Consider the following 22,342-nt stretch of genomic DNA (forward strand, 5'->3'; position numbering starts at 1 on the left):
TGTCTGCCTTACATCAGCACCATTTGTAAAGCGTTGTTTATTTTGTTAGCATTTTAGAACGTTTAAAAATGTAGCAGCAATTTTTCATTTTTTTCAAGGAAATTTACAAAACTTATTTTTTTAGTGATCTATTCAATTTTGAAGTGACTTTGGGGGTCCTATATATTGGAAACAACCAAAAAGTGATACCATGTTAAAAACTGCACCCCTCAACATATTTAAAATTGTTTTCATATAGTTCATTAACCCTTCTGGTTCGTTCCAGGAAGTAATGGAAAGTGCCATGACAGGAATGAAAAAGTTTATTTTTACCACCTAAATTTTGATAGCTTCTGAGCAGGTCACTATAGCCGGCAGACTCTAAGGCTGTTATTTGGCCATGAACTGACCTGGCAAACATCAAGACCACACAATGAAGATTTCAGGTTGCAGATGAGGTTAAAGAGGGAGTCCCCATACTCTATTAACTATTTCGATTCTGAAGTCACTATTGACAGTAGAATCTAAGAGATTAAATGTCCATGGTCGTTGCCAACACTGATCGTGGCTGATGCAGCAAGTAGTCAACTATAGTGTCCAGCGTACAGCTACAGGATTGTCACCTGTCGGGGAACGCTAGTCTCTTATAACACAGGTCAGTAAAAAGACGTATATTGGTCAGTAAGGGGTTAAAATGATCAGTTATTTCAGTGTTTGACAACAACTTTAGCTGTTTAGCCCCAACATGTTATTGGACTATATGGGGGTGGATTTGTATTTAGTATTGGCCACTGGTAATCAATGAATTGATTTGATGCAAATAGAATAATATGTGTTAAATTTAATTATATTTTCAGGTCTCAGGAAATTCGAACAATTTACAATTTGATTTGCATAAAAAAAATGCCTGTCAGCAGTATACACATTGCAGAAGATTGCATCAGTCACTGACATGACCTCAGGCAATGCTCTACAACTGTCACATGACATACTGTAGTATTGCATAGCCAATCTGGACAAGCTATCATAGAATGTATAAAAGCTAAGGCAGGGAATGCAACAGACATTTTAAAGGTGATTTTGGATAATGGAAGTTTGTGAGAGATTATAGCTCAGCAGTATAACAGGAAGAGAATGCCTTAAACATTGAACAAATACTCAATACAGTGATGTGTTGTACAATCGTGGACAAAAGCTTTGAGACTGACTTAAATTTTGTCTTTCAAAAAAGTTTGCTGCTTCAATGTTTTCAGATCTTTTAGCCAGATGTTTCTATGTTGCAGGAGCTAGGACATGTATCATTTTGTACATGTATCTACCTATCAATTCTTTCTTATTACATCATATTTGGGAAGGCAATTGAATTTTGTTAAAAAATAGAAAAAAATTGTAGACAGTTAACTGTGCTTGTCTTTTTTTGCACACCTGTGTTATTAGTCCAATTTTACAACCATACATGCCACAGCTATACTGCAGCCTGCTGCCACATATGTATCTACCTACCTAGCATTTCTTGTTACGTCGTTGGCAAAGATTGAATATTTTAGGTTGAATAGATTGTCAAAATATATTTATAGTGTGATATAAAAAGTAGCAATGGCTATGGACAGAGAAATATTAAAGAAAAAACCTCATACCACGGCTAAGAATGTGGGAGCCGCTAGCAGAAGCACCATTACCATCACAACTGTCTGGGTAGTAGTACTACTAAACGCAAGCCACAGTTGGACTCTTTCTGCCTTCAGCATGTGTATTAGTTAGGAAGAAATGGGTGACATTATGGAATATATGGCAAATCACTCGTCTCAGTCATAACAATTTAATGTTACATCTGTCTGTGAAACTGTCAGTTTGAGTCAGTGTTCTACCTGATAGCAAATCACTGAGAGGGATAATTTTTGGACCATTTTTTGTTTTAAAATCCTGAAAAGTCTTTCAGTGTGCAGTGCTATTAAATGGGTTGTTGGTTACTATGGAGTTACCATTTTTTTCCATGGCTAGGTCACTGTGATATTACTAAGGCTGTATTTATGTTAAAGAGCTTGAAAGGAGTTTGATACAGCTCTAGGAGACCTTAGAGTGTTACATATGTCTTTTCAGAGAAATTAGGGGCTTTGCAGTATTGAGATTTTCGGTGAATCAGTCTGCTGTTAATGTGACGAAGTAATAGCCTTAACTTATTAAAGGGAATCTATTAGTAGGTTTTTACTCGTGAATCTATTTATATGTGTATGTAGCTCTTTCAAAGACAAGTCCAGCAACACCTTTACATGACCAGTCTGTTCCTCCATTACAGATAAATCAGAGTTTGAATTAATTTGTAAATGAGGCTGAAGAACTATCTGTAGACTCTGTCACTCCCGCTCTATTCCCCACCAAGTGCTACCTTCTCCTGCTTGTCTGATGGCTCATTTTCTTTAAATCACACAGCATAGAGGCCATCAGTCAAGCAAAAGGAACCGGCACTGGGCAAGGAATAGAGCTGTAGTGGCGGAGACTTCGGATCTTCAGCCTAATTTTCATTTCTATTCAAAAACTGATTTCTCACTAATGCAGGAATGGGCTGGCCATGTAGAGAGCTTGACTGATATTGCTGGATTTGGCTTTGAAAGAGCTATATGTGCATATAAATAGTTTGGGGGGTGAAATCCTGCTGATTGATTCCTGCAAGACCAGAAGTGGTGTGTACATTGTTTTAGGGCTGAAATTGGGGATTTCCTGAACTTCACAGTTAGGGTAAGGACAGATGTCTTGTTCACATTGTGGCTGTGGCTGAGAACTTCAGCAGCCAGGTGACGCTGTGGTTTTCAAATTGCCTATTAAACAATGGCGTGACATTGTATTGGAAACAGCTGTCTCACCCGTAAAACAGAGCAGTCATAACAGTTGGTCACGTGATGTGGTCTTGATGCAAATGCCACTACTGGCCTTACCCAAACAGGGAGGTTCACTGAAATCCCCTATCTCAGCCCTAAAACACTGTGCTTAGTAGTTTTGTAAGGATTAAATACACTGACATCTTGTGGTTTTCCATTTTTATGGTTGTTCTTATCTCATTGAGAAGAATCAAGGAATGATGTTTTCTTTTGCATAATTATTTTGCTGGATTCAATAATTATAAATTGAAGAATATTACTTATTAGCAGTTTTATTCCTGTCATACCTAGGATCTCAATACTTGCACCCTAGGAGATATACACAAGGGCTTTAGGGTGTGCTCACATGTTTCTAAAATATGCTCTAAGGAGTATGCAAATTGTCACTTCAGAGAGGAATAGGACTTGAACTCTAGAATATTTAATTTCCCAGAGGAGCATGCCTGGCTTATAAACCTCCTCACATTGGTGCCTCCAACCATATAAACAGAAACATACTTGTCTGACAAGTTAAAGGGAAACTGTCATTAGGATTAACCCTCGTTGGCCACGGCCACACTCTCAGTATTTGGTCAGTATTTTTTCTCAGGAGTGGGATACAAAACCAGGAGTGGGTGATAAATGCAGAATTGATGACTTGTTTCTATTATACCTTTTATCTGATTGTTCCTCACCTGGTTTTGGCTCCCACTCCTGAGAAAAAATACTGACCGAATACTGACCAAATAATGATAGTGGGGCCGTGGCCTTAAACTGTTTATATGGTGATGTAGGTCTTAGAAAGTTGTTGAATAAAATGATACATTGAGATCTGACATCAGATGTCTTATTCCAGAGAAATCCACATTTTTCTTAATATGTAAATGAGCTGCTAAGATCTGAGGGCCGAACATATCTTCTCCCAGAGAATCTGTCTCCAGAACTTATTGCTAATGAAAGGAGGCATTACCAGCAGGGCTGTGGAGTCGGAGTCGGTACCCATTTTGGTGGAGTCGGAGTTGGTATAAAATGGACTAACTCCGACTCCTAAAATATATAATAAATTGCGGTTTGTGGGGAATATTTTTTCATAAGAATTTGGTAAAGTTATGAAATGTCCTATAAATGTCTGTCCTATTCCTGATCTAAGGGTCTAGACTTTTAGCGGAGATGAATCTGTGCTACAGTAAATTTATCACTTAAACATGAGCCATGTATGAGGGAGTCGGAGTCGTGGAGTCGGTGTCATGGAAATTGAGGTGTCGGAGTCGGAGGTTTGGCTTACCGACTCCACAGCCCTGGTTACCAGTGTAAACCAAGTAATGACTGACAGTCTGCTCTCCTGATCTACATCTCTGACTCTGGCAACTCCCCTTTTATTTACAGTAAGCTCTGGAGGCAGATTCTCAGATAGATCAGTGTTCGGCCCGTAGATCTTAGCAGCTCATTTAATTATGAGAAAAATGTGGATTTCTCTGGAATAAGATATCAGATTGTAGATATCAAGGTATCATTTCATTCAGCTTTCTATTACCTACATGCCCATATAGACAGCATAAGAGGGATGATCATACTGACAGATTCCCTGTAAATATACTGTATGTGGGCAGCCACACACAGAAGAGCAGTAGCCATCAGTTCAGGAAAAGGACGGGTAAGTACTAATGGTGCACTGTGTAGACATCTCTGGATGCCTCAGGAGAATGGAGTCTCTTAACCCATTTGGCACTTCAGAAAGGTGTATGTGAATTAGGGTGCTTTCACACTGCTTTCTGTGCCCACATCAGAGCTTATGGCCGATATCCCTGCAAAACGGGGTCCAGAAGTATGCGCCAGGGGGGCCATAGACTGTAATGACAAATAGAGCGAACGTGCTCGCTGACGTGCATCATTTTCATGAGTGTATGCCTGCCGGAGGCAGTCTACTAAGTCTGAGTGTCCGCCCCCAGTAGGCAGACACTCCCAAAAATGATGTACGTCAGAGCACACGTTCACTCTTCTGTCTGTCATTACAGTCTAGGCCCCGTCGGCGCATACATCCGGCCCCCATTTTGCATGCGATTTTGGACGTATTCCCCTATGGGGACACAACGCAATGTGAAAGCACCCTTAGACAGGTGGCCTTCCGTGTCTTTGGCTCGCTCCACTGTAATTTATGGGAGTTCTGAAACGTTAGACAGTAAGCAAAAAGCCCATGATCTATTGTAGTTAGCCATGTGCATGTGTAAAGGAGTGAGCGATTCACCCATTAGGAATGCACAGCAGAACTTGTGTGGTGACGCCTACATTAGGAATGTATAGTACGACTTGTATGGATGAATGTTGCCATCTTCTGGCCTAAGATAATAGAGACAGGAACTAATGGAACAATGCCGGAACTAAAATGAAAAGCTTGGCTGCCCGGAGGGAGAAGAGAGACCAGATGGACATGGACATGTGATCTACTGTGACACACCTAGAAAATATAAAATCCCCTGATTTGTATCAAGTCAGATGTGCACTGTCAACTGAACTGGCTTATAGCAGCATCTTAGAAGAGGGAGAGCAGCATGATGAAGTCCTCAGCCCAAAGCCAGGAGACCTAATCAACGGAACGGAGAATCACTCAGGAAAGAAATAGGATGAGGTCCTTAGCCCTGGCTAGGAGGTCAAATTAATGGAATGGAAAATTGCTCAGGAAAGCAGCAGGACAAGGTCCTTAGCCCTGGCCAGGAGGCCAGATTAACGGAACGAAGAATCGCAGCAGGATGAGATCCATAGAACAGGTCAGCAGGCCTAGTTAAAGGGGCGGTCGAACGGGTGAGCTGGAAGGTCAGGAGGACTACTTAAAGAGCGGTCAATCAATTGAGCTGGAAGGCCAAGAGGCCTACTTAAAGGAATGGTCAATCGAGTGAGCTGAAAGACAGGAAGCTTCCCTAAATGAAGAGTAAATCGAGTGATCGGAAGGGGCAGGAGGCCTACTTAAAGAGAAGGTCAATCAAGTGATTGGGGAGGGCAGGAAGCCTACTTAACAGGACAATCAAGTGAGCTGAGCTCAGGAGGCCTAGACAGCGGTACAGAAGGGACTTAAGCTGCATTCTACTAGAGGGAGGCAGCCTGGATAGCTCATCGGTGCAGGGAGTCGCCAGTGAACTGAAGAGCAAGACTTGTGGCCTAACAGGGAAATAGAGTTGACACTTGTTAGGGCCTGTCGCAGTGACCGTAATGATAGTCTGAGAGGTTAGGTGACAACTGTACTAGTTACGAAACGGACTTTAGCTTACTACTGACCAGTGCAACTTTTTTATAAATATCGTTTGGTATATTACCTAGATAACTTTGCAATTTAGATTGTATTTTGTAAGACAGTGCTTATGTATATATATCAAAAACAATAACTCGCAGCATTGTAGAGCAGTTCAATGTTTTCTTGTGATTTGCAAATTGTCATATTTTTGATTACTTAAACTGTTAACATAAATAAGCAATTTGTTTTGGTTACCACTGAGTCTGCAAATTCTGTGCCGTTGCATCCGCGTACCTGTTTACACATGCACAACTTCTTCCTGTTTAGGGCCTCTTCACACAGTTTTACAGTTTTTTACAAGGTTTTAGAGGAGGATTTTACTGCAAATCTACATAAAAATGCTTCAAAAACTCTTTGAATGAGCTTCCGATTCTGCTCACTGTGTGCACTAAAGGAGCTTTTCCTATTCAGTTCAGTTGGAAACTTATTTAAAGAGTATTTGACACAGTTTTTGATGTGGATTTAGGAGCAGAATCTATTTCTAAATCCTCGTTAAACTCTGTGTGAACGTACCATGAGGCTACGTTCCCACGGTATTTAGTGAGTTTTTGATGCTGTAGATTTTCTGCATTATTTCTGCCTTATTAGGTACATTAGATTTCTTTTTTCCTTTGCGTTTATTTAATTCATTTTTTATATGTGTTTTTATCCCGTTTTTGACACATCTTTTTTTGATGTGTCATACTTTAAATAAAGCTGCTTTATTTTTTATACTTCCTGGTATTTGGGTTTCATAAAACTTTATTGACATAGTCATATGTGGATCACGTGTTTTTTACCTGCTGATTTTCCGCATCTAATGCAAGTCTATGGGGAAAATCTGCACATAAAACTCAGCCTACTTGAAAGAAAAATTGACATGTGGCGTCATTGAAACATTCACCGCAGGTCAGTTTAAAATAAGCACAGAGGGCAGGAGATCTCTATAAATCCCATCCACTTTGCCGGAACTGTAAGACGCTACATTTTTGATGCAGCAAAAATATGCAGCAACAAAAGCTCATCCAAAACTCATCATGGGCACACAGCCTTACAGTGCCGATTGGTGGAGGTAAGAGAATTTGTACCCATTAGACATTCATGGTATGTACTTTAGATATGCCATAAATGTCACCTATGGTAATATTCAGTAAGACATTGTGGCCTTTGTACCAAAAAAGGTTGTGCACCCCTGCTACAGATAAAGAACAGTGCATTATATGTTCATAATTAACTTCTAGTAAGGGAGAAACTCGGCACTCAATTTACATTAAAGAAAAAATTCCTTTAATGGCAATCCAAATAATTTTGACGTTTTGGTCCCTATTTATGGACCTTCATCAGAAACTGAAACTGATTTACTGCAAATTGAGTGCTGAGTTTCTCCCTTACTATTTATATGGGCTGGACCCCTACTCGAGCACCACATCTCCCTTACTATTTATATGGGCTAGACCCCTACTCGAGCACCACATCTCCCTTACTATTTATATGGGCTGGACCCCTACTCAAGCACCACATCTCCCTTACTATTTATATGGGCTGGACCCCTACTCGAGCACCACCATCTCATATCCATAGAGTGACGTATACTTTTAGAGTACGTGATTAACTTCTAGTGACACCTGGAAACTTAGGGCTTGTTCACGCGTTTTTTTTGCGTGTTTTTGCCATGGAAAAAATGCAGCGTTTTACAATACCAGCAAAGTGAATGAGATTTCTGATATCACATGCACATGCTGCTTTTATTTTCTTTGCAGTTTTGAACCATCAAAGTGTTTTTTTTTCTATTCTGTACAGTCATGGCCAAAAGTTTTGAGAATGACACCAAAATTATATTTTCACATGATCTGCTGGCCTCTGTTTTTTATTAGTGTTTGTCTGATGTTTATATCACATACAGAAATATAATTGCAATCATATTATGAGTACCAATAGGTTATATTGACAGTTAGAATGAGTTAATGCAGCAAGTCAATATTTGCAGTGTTGCCCCTTCTTCTTCAAGACCTCTGTAATTCTCCCTGGCATGCTCTCAATCAACTTTTGGACCAAATCCTGACTGATAGCAGTCCATTCTTGCATAATCAATGCTTGCATTTTGCCAGAATTTGTTGGTTTTTGTTTGTCCACCCGTCTCTTGATGATTGACCACAAGTTCTCAATGGGATTAAGATCTGGGGAGTTTCCAGGCCATGGACCCAAAATCTCTATGTTTTGTTCCATGAGCCATTTAGTTATCACCTTTGCTTTATGGCAAGGTGCTCCATCATGCTGGAAAAGGCATTGTTGGGTGCCAAACTGCTCTTGGACGGTTGGGAGAAGTTGCTCTTGGAGGACATTCTGGTACCATTCTTTATTCATGGCTGTGTTTTTAGGCAAGACTGTGAGTGAGCCGATTCCCTTGGCTGAGAAGCAACCCCACACATGAATGGTTTCAGGATGCTTTACAGTTGGCATGAGACAAGACTGGTGGTAGCGCTCACCTCTTCTTCTCCGAATAAGCTGTTTTCCAGATGTCCCAAACAATCGAAAAGGGGATTCATCAGAGAAAATGACTTTGCCCCAGTCCTCAGCAGTCCACTCCCTGTACCTTTTGCAGAATATCAGTCAGTCCCTGATGTTTTTTTCTGGAGAGAAGTGGCTTCTTTGCTGCCCTCCTTGAAACCAGCCCTTGCTCAAAGAGTCTCCGCCTCATAGTGCATGCAGAAGCACTCACACCAGCCTGCTGCCATTCCTGAGCAAGCTCGGCACTGCTGGTAGTCCGATCCCGCAGCTGAAACAGTTTTAAGATACGGTCCTAGAATCATAGAATCATAGAATGGTAGAGTTGGAAGGGACCTCCTGGGTCATCTGGTCCAACCGCCTGCTCAAAGCAGGATTCACTAGATCATCTCAGACAGATGTCTGTCCAGCCTCTGTTTGAAGACGTCCATTGAAGGGGAACTCACCAACTCTCGTGGCAGCCTGTTCCACTCATTAATCACCCTAACTGTCAAAAAGTTTTTTCTAATATCTAATCTGTGTCTCCTCCCATTTAGTTTCATCCCATTGCTTCTAGTCTTTCCTTGTGCAAATGAGAATAAAGATGATCCTTCTACAATGTGACAGCCCTTGACATATTTGTAGACAGCTATTAAGTCTCCTCTCAGTCTTCTTTTTTGCAAGCTAAACATTCCCAAATCCTGCAACCGTTTCTCATAGGACATGGTTTGCAGACCAGTCACCATTCTGGTCGCTCTTCTCTGAACTTGCTCCAGTTTGTCTATGTCTTTTTTAAAATGTGGTGCCCAAAACTGTACACAGTATTCCAGATGAGGTCTGACCAAAGAGGAGTAAAGACCGATAATGACTTCACGTGATCTAGACTGTATGCTTCTGTTAATACATCCCAGAATTGTATTTGCCTTTTTTGCTGCTGCATCACACTGTTGACTCATGTTCAGTCTATGATCTATTAGTATACCTAAGTCTTTTTCACATGTACTGTTGCTTAGCTCTATTCCTCCCATTCTGTATATGCTTTTTTCATTTTTATTGCCCAGATGTAGTACTTTGCATTTTTCCCTGTTAAAAACCATTCTGTTGGTTGCTGCCCACTGCTCCAGTTTATTTAGGTCTTTTTGAATCCTCTCTCTCTCTTCTCTAGTATTAGCTATCCCTCCTAGCTTTGTGTCATCAGCAAATTTAATCAGTTTACCCTCAATTCCTTCATCTAAATCATTGATAAAGATGTTGAACAATACAGGTCCCAGGACGGAGCCCTGTGGTACCCCACTTGAGACATTCATCCAGCTGGATGTGAAGCCATTTACAACCACCCTTTGAGTCCGATCACTAAGCCAGTTATGAATCCACCTAACAGTTGCCTGGTCCATTGCATACTTGGTCATTTTTTCAATAAGGATGGTGTGAGATACTTTGTCAAATGCTTTGCTGAAGTCAAGATATACTATATCTACAGCATTTCCGTGATCCACCCAGTCAGTGATTCTGTCATAGAAGGAAATTAAGTTAGTCTGACATGACTTGTTAGTTACAAACCCATGCTGACTCTGGTTAATCACTTCATTCTTATCCATGTACTTACATACATGTTGTTTAATAATTTGTTCAAAGATCTTTCCTGGTATAGAAGTCAGACTCACCGGCCTATAGTTCCCTGGGTCCACCTTCTTCCCCTTTTTGAAGATAGGAACAACATTTGCTCTTCTCCAGTCTTCTGGGACTTCTCCTGTTCTCCAAGAATTTTCAAAGATTATGGAGAGTGGTTCTAAAATTTCTTCTACGATCTCCTTCAGTACTCTGGGGTGTAATTCATCTGGACCTGGAGACTTGAACTCATTTATGTTAGCTAAATATTCCCTCACAATCTTTCTGTTTACAGATAACTTGGATTCCTCTATTCCTTTAAAAGGACAGTGAAGATCAGTTGATGTTACATTTTCTTTCTGAGAGAAAACAGATGCAAAATAGGAATTAAAAAGTTCGGCCTTCTCAACATCCTCTCTTACCATTTCTCCATTTTCATCCTGTAAAAATCCTATAGCATCTTTGACTTTTCTTTTACTTTTGACATACCCCCAAAATCCTTTTTTATTGCTTTTGACATCTCTTGCAAGCCTTAATTCATTGTCAGCTTTAGCTAACCTGATACGTGCCCTGCAGGATCTGCAGACTGCATTATAATCTTCTTTAGATATGCCTCCCTCTTTCCATTTAATAAACATTTCTTTCTTTCTTTTTAGCATGTGTTTAAGTTCTGTGTTCATCCATCCTGGTTTCCTTAAATGCTTCCCATTCTTCCTACTTTTCGGGATTGTTAACGATTGTGCTTTGAGAATCTAATTTTTTAAAAATTTCCCATCCTTCCTGGACATTTTTGTCCTTAAGGACATCCAGCCATTGGATCCCTCCTATTCTCTTTCTGAGTCTCTTAAAATCTGCCTTTCTAAAATCTAACCTTGAAGTTTGAGTCTTCACATGTCTTCCTCCTCTAGTTATCCAAAATTCTATAATAGCATGATCGCTGCCTCCTAGGGTCCCAGCCACCTTTACCTCCTCAACCATTTCCTCCCTGTTTATAAGGATTAGATCCAAAGTAGCAGATCCCCTTGTTTTCTCCCCTACCTTTTGGAAGATAAAGTTGTCAGCAAGAGAGGATAAGAATTTGCTTGACCTGTTAGTTTTACTTGAGAGAGATTCCCAACAAATGTCTGGATAGTTGAAATCTCCCATGACCACTACGTCATATTTTTTGGAGAACTTGGTCATTTGATACATAAAGAGTTCATCCATATCTTCAGCTTGCCCAGGTGGCCTGTAGTAAATGCCTACAATGGTGTCCTTTCCGTTGTTCTCTCCTTGTATTCTTACCCAAACAGTTTCCACAGAACTCCCAGTCTCTGAAGCTTCAATCTCTGTGCAGATATACGCTTTTCTAACATACAATGCAACACCTCCTCCTCGTTTATCAAGTCTGTTTCTTGCAAATAAGTTGTATCCTTTTAGCCTTTTATTCCAATCATGTGTATCGTCCCACCAAGTTTCAGTGATTCCAATGACATCATATTCCTTTTCCTGCATTAGTAGTTCCAATTCTCCTTGTTTGTTGCCCATGCTTTGTGCATTTGTATAAAAACATTTTAGTTTGTGATTGGTTTCTCTTCCTCCCATATTTTTATTATTTAAATTGTTTTGTCTTTGTTCTTCCTTTCTACTTCCAGTAGCAGAGATCTCAATAGTATTTGTCAGCTGTATGGCTTTTTCTGGCCTTTTGCTTCCCTTCCCACATTGTTCTAGTTTAAAGCTCTTCTGATGAGTGTAGCAAGGCGACTTCCAAATACATGTTTTCCTGGCGCTTGCTGGTCTTTCTTGGGCGCCCTGGAGCCTTTTTGACAACAATGGAAGCTCTCTCCTTGAAGTTCTTGCTGATGCGATAGATTGTTGACTGAGGTGCAATCTTTGTAGCTGCGATACTCTTCCTTGTTAGGCCATTTTTGTGCAGTGCAATGATGGCTGCACGTGTTTCTTTAGAGATAACCATGGTTAACTGAAGAGAAACAATGATACCAAGAACCAGCCTCCTTTTAAAGTGTCCAGTGATATCATTCTTACTTAATCATGACTGATTGATCGCCAGCCCTGTCCTCATCAACACCCACACCTGTGTTAATGGATCAATCACTAAAATGATGTTAGCTGCTCCTTTTAAGGCAGGACTGCAATGATGTTGAAATGTGTTTTGGTGGTTAAAGTTCATTTTCTGGGCAAATATTGACTTTGCAAGTACAGTAATTGCTGTTAAGCTGATCACTCTTTGACATTCAGGAGTATATGCAAATTGCCATTACAAAAAATGAAGCAGTAAACTTTGGAAAAATTACTATTTGTCTCATTCTCAATACTTTTGGCCATGACTGTAGCATGTCAATTTTTTCAGCATTTTTTTGCGTTTTTAACCCATTCAAATGAATGGGAAAAAAGCTCAAGTCAAAAACACATCACAAACGCATACATAATCGCTCGTATTTTACACAGCATTTTTCCTGCCACTGACTGGTTTTTGCTGTGTGCACACAGTCTTAGTGTTATATTTTAGCTTATATAAGGTTTTTTTACCATCCCCTTTATGTCAGGCCTGTCTGCTGTACCGGCAGCAGGTTTGGGGTCACCATTTCCACGTCATTTGCTTTCACAAACATCATTAATCTGCCATCAGTCTTGTAACAACCCGTCCTCTGATTGCTTTGTGCTTTTCTTTTCCAGGAATTCAGATGTATATTTGTAACAAGGAACATTATGGATACCTTCCTGTGCCGCTGAAACCACATCAAACCCTGAATGATGATGTTGAGAGCTTTACACATGTCCTGACGGACGCGATGAGTAAGTGACATTCTGTAGTAATAATAGCGGCTCCATGTGGTCCGCGTATGGCCGCCCCTGCAGCGTTCTGTCCCAGTCTGTGAATACAAACAGGAAGCGTACAACTATGCATCGTGTGACACAGACGGACAGATGATCACATTGGACATAACAGATGCTATTCGTTTTATAGTGTGCATTACACAATTTTCTCTTGAGTGCCCCACATGTATATCATTACTGCAAGGATCTGGAAGCCAAGTACATAGTGCAATGGAGAATGGAGATCACTGGGCAACACAGAGTCAGGTAAAATAGTTATACTACGATAAAGGAAAAAACGTTCTTGTTATGTTTTTACCCAAAGTCTTTCAGATGACCATATATCTTGCTGTAGGTTATGTTACTCGGGTCATCTTACCATCACATTTAGGATAAAGAGTTGTTTAACAACACACTGGGACCTCATCTCCCTTCATAAGGCTATAATTAATTATGGGTAAAACATTAATGATTGAAAGATCAAGATAACTCAGCTCACCGGAAATCGACGTATAAAATCCCCCAAAATTTTATTATTTCTTACTTGGATAAAACATAGTGAAAATCACAATCCATACAAAAGCAGAGGGGGCTTTTGTATGTTTGTATGGATTGTGATTTTCACTGTTTTATCCAAGTAAGAAATAATAAAAATTTTTGGGATTTTATACGTCGATTTCCGGTGAGCTGAGTCATCTTGATCTTTCAATCTACATTGCCAAGTGCCGGCAGAGCGCAGTCTGCGTGCTCCTGGATTCATCGACTTCACGGAGGGTGAGCTGATTTTTCTCTTTTTTTCATTGTAAAACATTAATGACTAAAAAGACAGAAGGCCACCAGAACAGAGGCCATACGGGAGTCCACGGTGACACTATCTGCCTCATTACAGCAAATGGTTAAGGCAGAAACCCTAATGTCACTGCTCATCGTAGAAAAAAGGATAAATACAAATGTAGCCTTCAATGTGATCCAAAATTGTATGTAATCGTACCAATAAATATGTCTACTCATTGCACAAAAAAAAGTCCCTGCTTAGATCTGTGATGTTGACAAAAATGGAGGGTGGTTGTTCTACGTGTAATATAGGGGGGTATAACTCAAAAGCTCTGGAGAAGTGACATGGTTCCCCTCCCTATACCACCCCAAAAACAATCCAGCGAAATCTGCACACCAAAAGGCCCCAATTCAAGTGACCCCCTCTATCCTCTGAGCCCCACGATGTGCCCAAACTGAAGATAATACTTATATGCACAGCAATAGTGTAGACCTACTTAACAGATTATGTGTATCTATAGGAAGCACAGGTTGGGCATAATGTGTTGGGCACCATAGTGGCATATTTGCTATTTATTTTTTTCACTCTGCAAAAGTCACAGATTTTTTTTTTCTAGGAAAACGCCCATAAAGCAAAAATAGTCTATGCACCTGTAGATAATTCACCCATTTCCAAAATGGGTTCACTTTTGGGTATTGTCTGTGATTCTGGTACCTCAGGGACTTTGCAAATGGTGATATGACAATATGGGGTTAGTAGACACTGTGTCACAATAAAGGGATGATAGAAACACTAAGGTCACAGCACAGAGATAATAAACTCAGTGATGTCATAGTACAGGGATATAAACACAGTGACCTCACAGTATATGGATAATGTATACAGCAATGTCACAATACAGGAATAATATTCATAGTGATGTTACAGTACATGGATAATAAACACAGATGAGACAATGAGCACAGTGATGTCATATTACACAATGTCACAACGCAGAGATAATATATATAGTGATGTCACAGTAGAAAGAAAATAAACACATTCATGTCACATGGAGTGGGGAGTTTCTGTATTATTACAGGGAGACATTTGTACATTATAATACTTACATGCACCTGGGCCGTGAGAGAAGATCTCCTCTTGACTGTGTTATTTTGATTATTTCTCTTTGCCCTGCTCTCTGTTCCTTCTGCTCTGCTTCTTCTGTCTGCTCACTCTGCTCTCTGTTCATTCTACACCTGCTCCCTGCACTGTTTTCTCTGCTCTCTGTTCATTCTACACCTGCTCCCTGCACTGTTTTCTCTGCTCTCTGTTCATTCTTCACCTGCTCCCTGCACAGTTTTCTCTGCTCTCTTTTCATTTTTCACCTGCTCCCTGCAATGTTTTCTCTGCTCTCAGTTCATTCTTCACCTGCTCCCTGCACTGTTTTCTCTGCTCTCTTTTCATTTTTTCACCTGCTCCCTGCAATGTTTTCTCTGCTATCTGTTCATTCTTCACCTGCTCCCTGCACTGTTTTCTCTGCTCTATGTTCATTCTTCACCTGCTCCCTGCAATGTTTTCTCTGCTCTCTTTTCATTTTTCACCTGCTCCCTGCAATGTTTTCTCTGCTCTCTGTTCATTCTTCACCTGCTCCCTGCACTGTTTTCTTCTCTCTATTCATTCCTTACCTGTTCCCTGCACTGTTTTCTCTGCTCTCTTTTAATTTTTCACCTGCTCCCTGCAATGTTTTCTCTGCTCTCTGTTCATTCTTCACCTGCTCCCTGCACTGTTTTCTCTGCTCTCTGTTAATTCTTCACCTGCTCCCTGCACTGTTTTCTCTGCTCTGTTCATTCTTCACCTGCTCCCTGCACTGTTTTCTCTGCTCTCTGTTCATTCTTCACCTGCACCCTGCACTGTTTTCTCTGCTCTCTTTTCATTCTTCACCTTCTCCCTGCAATGTTTTCTCTGCTCTGTTCATTCTTCACCTTCTCCCTCCACTGTTTTCTCTGCTCTGTTCATTCTTCACCTGCACCCTGCACTGTTTTCTCTGCTCTTTGTTCATTCTCCACCTGCTCCCTGCACTGTTTTCCTTTTGCTCAGAATTGGGTCAGTATTTTACATCAGTGTTTGTAAGCCAAAACCAGGTGAGGAACAATCAGAGGAAAAGTATAATAGAAACACGTCACCACTTCTGCATTTATCACCCACTCCTGGTTTTGGCTTACTAATACTGATGTAAAATGCTGACCAAATACTGAACGTGTGACCGTAGCCTTATGCTGAGCCTGCTGTCAGTCAGTGCTGGGCGCAGTTACAGCCTACGCTCACTATACACGGAGTTGTGACTGACATCGCGCCATCTGCACCCCTGTGACTGAAAGCCCAAGGCTGCTGCGAGGAATAAAGTTAATTTCCTCCTGGCAGCGGAACTTTCAGTACAGGCGCCAGGCAGCTTCAGACCGCTATTAACCAGCAGATTAATCCCATATCTGCAAATTAATAGCGGTTTTTTATATGACATGTTCCTTTTCAGCTAGGCTTTAGACAGTACTATTAACCCCTTCACGATTTTTAACATACATGTACGTCAAAAGTCATGTCCCTGACACACACCGAGCCCACATCTTTTCCCGCACATGATGACTGATTTAATCAGCCATCATGTGCCCTTAACATCAGCAGGTGTAGCGGTGCTCAGCCCACAGCTGTTAACCTGTTAAATCCCGGTGTCAGTTTCTTACAGCGATATTTAACATGCGCCAACTGGGGGACGTGTCATTCCATGCGCTCATCGGTGCACCCATGACGTGATCGCGGGGCTCCGATGGGTTGTCATGACAGCCAGGGATCTGCTGATGAGCCCCATGCCTGTCATTATGATCCTCCTGTGAAAGCCAGCCCGTGACCGGTGTCCATAAGAGACTGTGATTTCTCCTATACACAGCAGTTGTGATGCACTGATATGTATAGCACAAGCGGTCAGACAATCGCAGATTCCAGTCTATATACAGTAAAAAATGTGAAAAAAAAGTTTTTAAAAATATGAAACAAATAAAAGAAACACAAAAGTACAAATCACCCTCCTTTTGCCCTATTAAACATAAAACAATAAAAATACACATATTTGGTATCGCTGCGTTCAGAAAAGTTTGATCTATCAAAATATAAAATAAATTAGTCTGATTGGTTAACAGCGCAATGAGAAAAAAACAAAACGCCAGAATTACTTTTTCATGGGCAAAACAACATTGCAATAAGAGGTGATCAAAACATTGTATCTATCCCAAAATGTTATCAATAGAAATGTCAGCTCAGGGTATAAAAAATAAGCCCTCCCCCAGCTGCAGATGCCGAAAAATGAAAACGTCATAGGTCTCAGAAAATGGCAACACAAGCCAAATTTATTTTTCACACAACTTTCCGAATTATATTTCACCACTTAAAAAAAACTAAAAAAAACCTGCCCCACCCCCCAAAAAAAAGTTTTGAAATTGCACTTTTTTTGGAATTTTTTCCTGCTTTCCATTACCATGATAAAATGAATGATGTCATTATCATTATTATTATTTGTTATTATAGTGCCATTTATTCAATGGCGCTTTACATGTGAATTCAAAAGTACAACTCGTCCCCCAAAAAGCAAGCCCTCATGTGGGTATATTGAATATCATATTGATGTGAATACTGTGAATATCGAGGTAGTGCAGACGTATGACCTCTTCTCTATTCACTGCTTATGGGTCTAGTAGAGAGAGCGTGCAACAATCTCCACCAGCCCCATAGAAGTGAATGGATTGTGGGCACAAATTTACCCTATCACTCCATTCTCACAGACGACCTCAATTTTCCTGATCCTTGAGGGCTCAGGGGTCTGACCCCTGTGGATTATACATTGGTATAATCTGCAGGTGGTCTGTTATATGTAACACTATTGTTTTTGTGAAAACCCCTGATGTATGTTTTGATATGTTGATAAATGTTTAGACTGCAGTAACACTTTACTACCAGTAGGTAGAAGCCTATTTATGAAATAAATTTACATAGATTAGGGGCTGAAGAGAATATACTGTAATAGTGTATAGGAGGGGGGAGTATTACTGACTTGAATATGTTACAGTCCTTGGAAACACTGATCAAAAAATTGCATGAATGGACACCTGCAGTGAGTGAAATCACATATATAGATGCATATTAAACCTATACAACACATTTAAACAATGACACTTTATTGTACAATGTAAAATTGTATCCCACTGTGTATATATATATAAAATGTTTGCATATGGTAACTTAAAATCTATAGTCTCACCCAAAAGCTTGGACACACCTGTTCATGTAAAAGTTTTCCTTGTTCTTATTGGAATGTGCACATTGTATATTAAGTCTGGAGGCAGCAAAACAATGTAAGAACACGCATGGAAGCAAACAAACAAACTAGAATATACATTAAATCTTAGATTCTTCAAAGTATGCCCCATTGTACTTGGATGACAAGACACACATGGCATTCTATCAAACGTCTTTTAATGGACAGGTATACCTCCTCAGGAGTTCATTTGTGGAGTCTCCAGCCTTTAGAAGCTGTTTACGACCATCAAATGTGTTTAGCAGAGGCAGTGTTGTCACACAGGTTCATACAGTGGTAAGCCCTATTCTAAAACTGTTCTAGGCCAAAATATGGCAAGAACCACTCAAATAAGTAAAGATAAAAGACAGTCCATCGTTACTTTAAGACATGAAGGTCAGTCAATGCAGAAAATTGCTTCAACTTTGAAGGTATCCTCAAGTGCAATCTTAAAAACCATACATCACTATGATGAAACTGGCACTCATGATGACCTCCCCAAGAAAGGAAAACCAAGAATTATATCTCCTGCAGAGGATAAGTTCATCAGAGTTACCAGCTTCAAAAGCTATAAACTGACAGTACCTCAGGTAACAGCCCTCATAAACCATGCACAGACATCAAGCAGATACATTTCAACATCAATTATCAGAAGGAGACTGCAAGAAGCAGACCTTCATGATTGAATTGCTGCAAAGAATCGACTACTGAAGACCGTAAAAAGGAAGAAGAGACTTGTTTTTGCCAAGCAAAACAAAAGCGGGACATTAGGTAAGTGGAAACCTGTACTGTGCTCTGACAAGACAAAATGTAAGATTTTTGGTACCAATCACTATGTCTTCATGAGACACAGAAAAGATGAGCTGATGATTTCTAAATGTGTGGTGCCCAACATGAAGCATAGAGGGGAAGTGTGATAGTGTAGGGGTGCTTTGCTGATGATTCTATTTGTGATTTATTTCAAGTTCAAGGCACACTTACCCAGTATGGCTGCTACCACAGCATTCTCAAATGACATGTCATCCCATCTGGTTTACACCAGAGGGATCATCATTTGTCTTGCAACATGACAATGGCCCAAAACACACCTCCAGGCTATGTTAGGGCTACGTAACTAAGCAGGAGAGGGATGCAGTTCTGCATCAGACGACATGGCTTCCAGAACCACCTGACCTCTGAGATAGTTTGGATTGAGTTGAATGCAAATTGAAGGCAAAGCATCCAACAAGTGCTCAACATCTCTTGAAACTCCTTCAAGAGTGCTGGAAAGCCATCCAAGTGACTACCTGATGAAGCTACTTGAGAGAATGCCAAGTAGATGTAAAGCAGTGATCAGATTAAAAGTGGGTACTTTGAGAAATCGAAGATTAAACACATTCCTGTTTGTTTTATATGTGTTTCGTAACTCCTTGTTTCCATGTGTGTTCTTTAATGGATTTGCTGCTTTCATACTGAATCTACAATGTGCACATTTCAATTAGAACAAGGAAAAACATTCCATGAACAGATGTGTCCAAACTTTTGACCAGTAATGTATGTAGCTAAAAATGTTTTTGAAACCAAATATTTCCAAAATAATAATTCCAAAAAGTGGTGATATAATACCTCCACATGAAAACTTTTCTCCTAACTTAGGGTCTTCATGTGGAGGTATTGTGTCACATGAAGGTAGAACAATTTACTTATTTTTTTAGCTTTATTGACATACACAAAGCTCACACAGTGGACACATGTCAGACACAGCTCACACAGTAGGCACGTCACACACAGCTCACACAGTTGGCACATCACAGACACTCACATAGTGGGTACGTCACACACACAGAGCTCTCACAGTGGACACAGCTGACACACAAATAGCTCATATAGTGGACACATGTCACACACATAGCTTATACAGTGGGCAGATGTGACACACACACAGCTTATACAGTGGGCACATGTGACACACACACAGCCCACACAGTAGGCATGTCACACACAGTTCACACAGTAGGCATATCACACACACACACAGAAGGCATGTCACACACACAGCTCACACAGAAGGCATGTCACACACACACAGCTCACACAGAAGGCATGTCACACACACAGCTCACACAGAAGGCATGTCACACACACAGCTCACACAGTAGGCATATCACACACACACAGCTCACAGAGAAGGCATATCACACACAGCTCACACAGTAGGCATATCACACACACAGCTTACAGTAGGCATATCACACACACACAGCTCACAAAGAAGGCATGTCACACACACAGCTCACACAGTAGGCATATCACACACACACAGCTCACACAGAAGGCATATCACACACACAGCTCACACAGTAGGCATATCACACACACACAGCTCACACAGAAGGCATATCACGCACACACAGCTCACACAGTAGGCACACAGAGTAGACACACAGTAGATACACAGAGCTCTAACAGTGGGCACGTCACACTCAGAGCTCTAACAGTGGGCACATGTGACACACACACACACAGCCCACACAGTAGGCATGTCACACACACAGCTTATACAGTTGGCACATGTGACACACACACAGCTCACACAGTAGGCATGTCACACACACAGCTTATACAGTGGGCACATGTGACACACACGCAGCTCACACAGTAGGCATGTCACACACACAGCCCACACAGTAGGCATGTCACACACACACACAGCTCACACAGTAGGCATGTCACACACACAGCTCACACAGTAGGCATGTCACACACACAGCAGACATGTCACACACACAGCTCACACAATAGGCATGTCACACACACAACTCACACAGAAGGCATGTCACACACACAGCTTATACAGTGGGCACATGTGACACACACACAGCTCACACAGTAGGCATGTCACACACACACAGCTTATACATTGGGCACATGTGACACACACACAGCCCACACAGTAGGCATGTCACACACACAGCTTATGCAGTGGGCAGATGTGACACACACACAGCTTATACAGTGGGCCATGTGACACACACACAGCCCACACAGTAGGCATGTCACACACACATCTCACACAGTAGGCATGTCACACACACATCTCACACAGTAGGCATGTCACACACACAGCTGGCATGTCACACACACACAGCTCATACAGTGGGCACATGTGACACACACACAGCTCATACAGTGGACACATGTGACACACACAGCTCACACAGTGGACACATCACACAGACAACTCACACAGTGGACACATCACACACACAACTCACACAGTGGACACATCACACACACAACTCACACAGTGGACACATCACACACACAGTGGACACATGTGACACACACAGCTCACACAGTGGACACATCACACACAGCTCACACAGTGGACACATCACACACACTGAGCTCATACAGTAGGCACATGTGACACACACAGCCCATACGGTGGGCACATGTGACACGCACACAACGCTCACATAGTGGACACAAGTCACACAAACACACATACACAGAGCAGACCGCTGAATAAATTCAGACCCCAAATCAAACTCCTTCTGTTATCAGAACACCCACTTAAATATAGGTCTTAAAGAAGCTTTCCCTCTGCCCCTTTTTTCTCTCACTGTCCATACGTAATGCTGTCTGCCCACAGCTGGTAGAAGGTGAAGTGTTCAGCCATCACCAGCAGATGGCAGACAGAATTACACACAGATTGTAGCCTATAGCAGCCTAAAGGAAGCTCTGACATGAGCCAGGAGGAGTGAGGGCGCTGGAGGGAGATTATAAGCTTATAACTGTGAGCTATCACTAGGTGTGCAGTTTCATCATGACCAGAAGATTTTTGAAAAAAATTGCTACCAATTTGTAAGTACAGCTGATTGCTATATGACTTTTATGGGACATTAAATAAAATGCATAAAAGAACTAAGGAAAATATATATTCTTGTACCGTGTTAGCCAGGAGATAGAAAAATATTTAGATTTCAGAGTCCTCAGTGGTTGATACCTTTTAATGGCTAACTGAAAAGATCGTAACAAATTGCAAGCTTTCGAGACTACTCAGGCCTCTTCATCAGGCATAGTATACCACAAAATCTAAAGAGTCACATATTTCTACACAATAAGACACACAAAAAATGCAATAGGTAAAACAGGTAATGAAAAGCAGAGTTATTATGGAAAAGATAAACAGTTCTGGCTATAAATAATTTAGCAGTTAATAGATAAGGAGTGTGAAGGTTTTATTGTCCTGT

At 40.9% G+C, this 22,342-nt stretch overlaps 1 protein-coding gene across 1 annotated transcript in view; it reads left to right on the forward strand.

Moving 5' to 3' along the window:
- COLGALT2 (collagen beta(1-O)galactosyltransferase 2) overlaps positions 1 to 22,342 on the forward strand; it is a 229,492-nt gene that overhangs the window by 97,677 nt on the left and 109,473 nt on the right. Inside the window, exon 6 of the mRNA XM_073642973.1 lies at positions 12,868 to 12,987. Within this exon, the coding sequence (XP_073499074.1) occupies positions 12,868 to 12,987 (120 nt within the window). The remainder of the gene's footprint in view (positions 1 to 12,867; positions 12,988 to 22,342) is intronic.

This window comes from Phyllobates terribilis, unplaced genomic scaffold (genome assembly GCF_046119375.1).
Source record: "Phyllobates terribilis strain yellow unplaced genomic scaffold, ASM4611937v1 Scaffold_8__6_contigs__length_399053987, whole genome shotgun sequence".
NCBI lineage: Eukaryota > Metazoa > Chordata > Amphibia > Anura > Dendrobatidae > Phyllobates > Phyllobates terribilis.